Here is a 7,129-nt window from a genome sequence, read left to right as displayed (position 1 = left end):
TCCCACACTTCGTTCCTTCAGACAAGTTTCAGGTAAGGTGTATCGATTCTATCTATCCACGCAAATTTCTAGCTAACAGCCCTAAGATTACGATCTCCGACACAGACTCAGGGATAAGGGCGTTTCCGACTCCAAACCGCTTAGCAACCACCGGCTTCCTCCTCCGCTTGGCCACCTCCGAAATCCTCTTCCGGGACAGAGGTCGTCCCGCCCCTTCCCTTGTCGCCTCCAAGATGGCGAGTGGCGGCGGCGGGGGAGTTTCGGTGCCTGCGCTCTGGAGTGAAGTAAACCGTTATGGCCAGAACGGTGACTTCACGCGCGCTCTTAAGACCGTCAACAAGAGTAAGTGTCGGGGCGGGCGTTGGGGCGGGCCCAGGCCGCACGGAGGACGCGGCCTCCTTCCGGCGTGCGCGTCCACCTCCGAGTAGGCGCGGGGATCGGAGATCGCCGCCCGCCGCACGGGGCCCCGAACGCCCGATGGGCGTGGGTTGCAGCCCTTCTACTCCACCTGATGAACCCAAGGTCCTGGGTTGCTTAGAGCCACGTGTACTTCCCTCTTTATCCACCGCGGGGTAGCGAGAGTGGAATTTAAAGAGACCGTAACTCCATGCGTCCCTTTCAAACTGTTTTCTTATCCGACTCCGTTTTTGCTCCTTAATTCGGAAATATCTCACATCACCACCTTTTCTCCTTCCCTTTAGAGGAGTGATCAATACAGTATTGCTGAGGGAGCTTTTTCTGCCGCATCGGAGGGAGGAATCTGCTAGGGACACGTAGTTTAGAAGCTGGTGCTGACAAGGTGGAAGCCGTGCAGACTCCGGAGAGGGAAAAGGGCTGGATATGGATGTTAGGCCTGTCAGTCTCATAGATAAAATCTCTCTCCAGTGTCATTAGATCAGAAAATGTGTGTATGAGAGCACATTTGAAATAACATTTGAAATTACGTTGGAAGAAAAGTTTAGCCTGTTTTTTTTTTGTTTGTTTTTCGGTTTTGGGGGGCTTTTTGCCCCGTAACTGGTAAATCTTGAGTCAACTGCCTTTGGTGTGAGGTTTACTCATTATATTCATTTATCCTTTACTATGTAGCTGTAATAGGGTCTTGCTTTTTTGTTTGTTTGTTTTGTTTTGTTTTTTAATGCTCTCTGTCATGATAAATTCTTCTTTACTGAAGATGCAGCCTGTACTTGGTAGATTTGAAAAAGTGATTACCAAGACAGGGTTTGGCAGTTTAAAGCAATAACATACAAAGTATGTCAGTAGCATACAGGATTATGTAATCTTCAATATCCTATTGTTAATGTAAAAAGAAGTGATTATGCCACAGTGCACTTTTGGTTATTTCAGACATTAAGGAAAATAGCTACTGATTAGAGTTAATTTTATTCTTAAACTTGTTTCGAATTAACTTTAGCTTTTGGCCGAACCTGCAACCATTGCTATTCAGTAGCAGTGTATTAAGTATTTGCAGGAATTATTTAATCACTTTTTTTTCAGTTTGTTGAACAATACATATTTTCTTAATTGGTAAAAATTTATATGGTTCTTACACAGAATTGGGTTCCTAATGTTACCCAGGGGCAAGGGGAGTGATTGTAGTCATTTTTACACTGAATAGCTGTTTAGCTTTGAAACTTTGCCACCTGAGCCTTTCCCTGTCCTCTTTTGCTTGGTCGTCTTAGGTGAAAAGGGAAATATTGAATGGTTTTTTGGAAATACTGCCAGCAAAATAAATTGCGTTTGTATACTTTACAGCTTACAGATTTTTCTAAAGTATTCTCATTTAATCTTTTTTATAACTTTCATACTAGTTTTGCAGATCAGAAAACTGATATTTGGCAGTGAAATGATTTGCCCATGACCTAAAGACACTAACGACAAGCTTGTATTCAAACCTAAGTCATTTGCTTCCAAATTCTACATGAACTTTTTTCTTTCTTGGTGAACTAAGGAAATACGTAGGATGTAGCATGTGTCCTAAGGTGAAAAAGCTGGAGGAGATAGCTCCTTTCTTCTTTATTTCATTATTTAAAAAATTTATTTTTGCTACAAGCATCTTGGGAATCTCTCATTGGAAATCTTACTAAATTATAACTGTCCTTTTGCCACTTCTTAAGTTAAAAATGAAGATCGGTCTTTTTTTTTTTTTTAAATGTTTCAACTGATTGTTGCTGCAATAAAATGTAGCTTCTTGAAGCAGGGGGTGGGAAAATTTAGTAAAAATGTGAGAAGGGAATGGATTTTAAAATTTTTCCCTAAAATCGTTCTCTAGTACTGCAGATCAACAAGGATGACGTAACTGCCCTACACTGTAAAGTGGTATGCCTTATCCAAAATGGAAGTTTCAAGGAAGCCTTGAATGTCATCAATACTCACACTAAAGTATTAGCCAAGTAAGTGATTCAGTTAGTTGTTTGTGCTGTTATTAGAAATAATGGTTACCATAGCTATAAACATTTCCATGGGTTTTTTTTCCCTCACTATTCAGTGATTTTTTTACCTTTTTTGCTTGGCAGTAGTATTTCTGAAACTGGAAGGAGCAATAGCACCTTTTTTTTTTTAAGATTTTATTTATTTACTTGACAGAAAGAGAGCACAAGCAGGGGGAGCAGCAGGGCAGAGGGAGAAGCAGGCTCCCTGCTGAGCAAGGAGCCCCATGTGGGCCTCTGTCCCAGGACCCTGAGATCATGACCTGAGCCGAAGGCAGACGCTTAACCAACTGAGCCACCCAGGTGCCCAGGAGTAATAGTATCTTTGTTTTTTTTCTGCCTTAGGGAGCATTTTTGTTTACCTCTGTCTTCCCTTTGAACCACTAAGAAGCAGGTAAACTGCTGAAGGATATGGGTCATAAATGTAATGAATTCTTGGAGGACATAAGGAGAACAACTCAGAAGTTTAAAGAAAAAAAAGGCAGAGAGGGAGGAACATGTAGGGTAGGGATGTATAAGTAGAGGCCTTCAGGATGGTGTGGCAGTCTTCGCTGACCTCCATGCCTACCTCCTTTGAGAATTGTTGAGGTGAGTATGATTTAGGTCAAGATCATTCCGTGTCAGAGTTCTTTAGCAGTCTTTAGAATATCTAGCATTTGTTGTTGTTGTTAATCTTTTTCATTTATTTCATTTATCATTTCATGAAATGTGAATTTACATTCTAAATTTTTACTGTAATATGATTTTTCTTTACAGTTATGCCTAAGCCCCAAAAGAAATGTGTATTGAAATAAAGTTTTTTGCAGCATATTTACTCTTTAATGAAATACTGGCTTATAAAGTTAAAAACAGTGTACAGTGGACCCTTGAACATCTCAGGGGTTAGGGGCACCAACCCTCCACGTAGTCAAAAATCTGTGTATAACTTTAGACTCCTCAAAAACTGTACTCATAGCCTACTATTGACTGGAGGCCTAATAGATGACATAAATAGTTGATTAACATATTTTTACTTTATTTGTATTATACTATATTTTTAGAATAAGCTAGAGGAAGGAAAATGATATTAAAATCATAAGGAAGAGAAAATACATCTAAGATGGTATACTATATTTATTCAAAAAAATCCACATGTAAGTGGGCTCATGCAGTTCAAACCCATGTTCAAAGGTCAACAACTATATAGTATACTTTTTGTATAAGAAAAGGAGGATATAAGAGTTTATATGTGTATTTTCCTGTATTTGCAAAAACAAACACTAGGTGAAGAAACAGTGAATAAAAGTCACTGTTTGGTGAGGTAAAGGAGAGCAGGATAGATGTGAATAGCACTGGGAATAAAACCTCTTAGCATATACCTTTTTGGTATTGGGGGGAGTTTGAGCCATATCTATACAGAAAGATTGAAAACTAATTTTAAAACTTTAGTAAAAATAAAAGAGAAGTAAAGGGGACACTACTTTCTAGTAAACATCTTTATACTAAAATTCAGTATCTTGAATTTTGGTTATTTTGTGACATAGGGAGATTTTCAAATAATTTTTTTTAGGCAGGTAAATAAAGGATATTGTCATTTGCTTGATAAACATTCTTCCTCATGGGTTATGGTTAAAACTCCAAAATGAGGGGCGCCTGAGTGGCTTAGTTGGTTAAGCATCTGCCTTCGGCTCAGGTCATGATCCCAGAGTCCTGGGATCGAGCCCCACATCGGGGAGCCTGCTTCACCCTCTCCGCCTGCCTGCCGCTCCCCCTCCTTGTGCTCTCTCCCCCTCTGTCAAATAAGTGAATAAAATCTTTAAAAATAAATAAACTCCAAAATGAGTTTCAAGTGTCACGTTAATGTGATGAGTTGTCAATGTAGATAGGTAATGTTTTTATTGTTGTGTGTTTATCAGTTGTTTGGTTACAAGTACTATGTTCTTTTAAGGTTTTAGTTACCTTTCCTTTGCTATTCATTTGTTTTTTGAACACATTTAAAGCAGCTTTATATGGCTTATTATTTGATTAGTAGATTTAAGAAACTTCTGTAATAACCCATTTAAAATACTGTTCAGGGGCACCTGGCTGGCTCAGTCGGTGGAGCACATGACTCTTGATCTCAGGGTTGTGAGTTTGAGTCCCATGTTGGGTGTGAAGATTACTGAAAAACAAAATCTTGAAAAAAATAAAATAGTGTTCAGATTGTTTTTTTATCTAAGACAATTAGTTATTTAGCTGATTCATGATTTCATTCTTAAATGTTTGTTTCAAAGAATATCCATGAAAGCAAGAGAGGCAAGGGAAATGGATGTAATATTTTCTGCCACTTGTGAACTGATTTTCAGGCATGGTACTACACTTTGTCAGTTTCCTCATCTGTTGTTAATGGAGATTAAATGACTTAATATAGATCAGGTGCTTACAGCAGTGTCTGGCATATAGTGGATGCTCTGCAGTGTTAGCTAATAATTAGATTTTTTTTTTCTTTTTCAGTAACTCTCTTTCCTTTGAGAAGGCATATTGTGAGTATAGGCTGAACAGGATTGAGAATGCCTTGAAGACAATAGAAAGTGCCAATCAGCAGACAGACAAATTAAAGGAACTTTATGGACAAGTGGTAATTAATGCTTTAAAATTCATGTTGACAATCATCCTGAGTGGGCATGACTGTACCTGTAGTGAGGAGCAGGGATGAGGAACCTCAGCCCATCCTGATGCTCCACAAAACTTGCCACCAAACCAATTCATGAGGTTTGAACATATTCCCTTTTCTTGATCTTCACACAAACAGTTGGATATATAATATTCTATGAATCAATTATTTCTTCAGGGTAATTAGAAAATTAGAATTAAAAACTATCCTATGAAATTTTGACTTTTTAGTTGGAAAGATAAAGGCCAGTGGGATATACTTACACAGTTTTGAAATTGTATTTCTAGTTTTTAACACATTTTGTTTTAAGGTTAAAATAAAGTAAATTGTGATAAGTAAGAATTTGGATGAATTTAACTAGTTTATGAATTCCCTAAAACTCTTATTCTGAAAGGGTTTGAGACATTTAATTAAGCCTGATGTAAAAATAAAGCTATTAATGATGAGAGGACAAATGTTTTAGTAGAACTAACAAAACCCTTTTAAAGATTTTTAAAATGTCAGTAAGGGCAAATAATGTAATAAATGTATTGTCTCCAAGAGATAGTAAGAGTTTAATAATATGTACAGGTTGGAGAAAGATTTGGACAAGTTCATGGATTGTAGGTTTATAAAGAACTTTTAAGGTAAGCTGGGCAAATTTAGGGTAAATTCCAGCATTTTGAGTTTGATGAAGGGCATTAGTCTCTGTCATATAAAGTTGACTTGACTTAATTTACCCAGAGTGGCAGTTGTTATTGCCCTTTGAGAACAACTTGAATGAAATAAGCAGGGATTATGTTTTGTGTACTTGATTATTAACCCTATATTAGCTGGTTTCTGGGAAAAGGAAATAAAGATTTAATATAGTGAACTCTTAGGAAATATTAAGTCCTGTTGTTAATGTCTAATTTTGTTCCTGTTCACGGGGGCTTAACAATCATTTTGTGGGTGGGAAAATTTTTTCATTGTAAGTCAGATTTAGGTAGCAGGGTGATTTCTTTGGAAATGTTTTCTTTCAAAACCCACTTAGGCACTTCCCTAACCTCAGGAAGGAGGTAAATACAATGACTTCTATCTGAATCATGACTACAAATCTACAGTATAGTAGAGATTCATTCATTGCAAGTTTTTGAAAGTATTAGTAGCACACAGAACTAATTGAAAAATTGGAAAAATTGTTGACTGCCCGTATCATGCTGAATATGGTTTCCTACTTAGTGATTCAAAAAAGGGTTTGTATGATGTTTGAGACATAATACTATATATGTCTTCTCCTCTGATCTTTTACTTGGTGTTTGTCTCCCTAGTTATACCGGTTAGAACGCTATGATGAATGCTTAGCGGTGTATAGAGATCTTGTCCGAAACTCCCAAGATGATTATGATGAAGAGAGAAAAACAAACCTTTCAGCAGTTGTTGCAGCTCAAAGCAATTGGGAAAAAGTGGTTCCAGTGAGTATCTCTGTGTACCCACACAGCTTTGAAACAATATTCTTATCTAGTGTTTGACTGGTATTTTGCTCCATGACAGGAGAACTTGGGCCTCCAAGAAGGGACACACGAACTATGCTACAATGCTGCATGTGCTCTGATAGGACAAGGCCAGCTGAGCCAAGCAATGAAGATCCTACAAAAAGCTGAAGGTTGGAAGTTTATTGAAATTATGTGTAACTGTAATGTGCATATAACTGAAAACAGAATTTCCAAAAACTGAATTTGATTTTTGTGAGATTTATAATTGGAAATTACTGATGCAGTGGGAATTTCTCAAAATTTGTCTAGCTTTTCTCTTGGCATTTTAGCATGTCTCACCTATTTCTCTCTAATCCCTAAGCCAGAGTACATGTCCATTTTCAACCATACCAGGCCTTATTTTTGAGGAGGCTTTTTAATAAGTTACTGTGAGTATTAAATGTAAATTGAGTTAACATCAAGCATTTACAGCAGTACACGGCATATAACATAAGCATCCAATAAATATTGGTTATCATTATTAAACTAGGGTACTCAAGTTCAGTGATAATCAGTGTGCCTATGTGTGTATGTGCATGTGTGCACATACGCTACATTTATATTGGTAACACTATTCA

At 37.6% G+C, this 7,129-nt stretch overlaps 1 protein-coding gene across 1 annotated transcript in view; it reads left to right on the top strand.

The window, feature by feature from the left end:
- Positions 1 to 212: 212 nt before the first annotated feature.
- Positions 213 to 7,129, top strand: part of SRP72 (signal recognition particle 72) — a 30,491-nt gene continuing 23,574 nt past the window's right edge. Inside the window, exons 1-5 of the mRNA XM_088021149.1 lie at positions 213 to 342; positions 2,270 to 2,390; positions 4,899 to 5,022; positions 6,348 to 6,491; positions 6,571 to 6,682. Of these exons, the coding sequence (XP_087877275.1) occupies positions 234 to 342; positions 2,270 to 2,390; positions 4,899 to 5,022; positions 6,348 to 6,491; positions 6,571 to 6,682 (610 nt within the window). The 5' untranslated portion in view covers positions 213 to 233. The remainder of the gene's footprint in view (positions 343 to 2,269; positions 2,391 to 4,898; positions 5,023 to 6,347; positions 6,492 to 6,570; positions 6,683 to 7,129) is intronic.

This window comes from Eumetopias jubatus, unplaced genomic scaffold, assembly GCF_037043125.1.
Source record: "Eumetopias jubatus isolate StellerSeaLion01/CBP00866 unplaced genomic scaffold, mEumJub1_p1.0 scaffold_2, whole genome shotgun sequence".
NCBI classification, from domain to species: Eukaryota; Metazoa; Chordata; class Mammalia; order Carnivora; family Otariidae; genus Eumetopias; species Eumetopias jubatus.
Note: the sequence above shows the minus strand (reverse complement) of the source record. Positions and strands in the feature narration are given on the sequence as shown.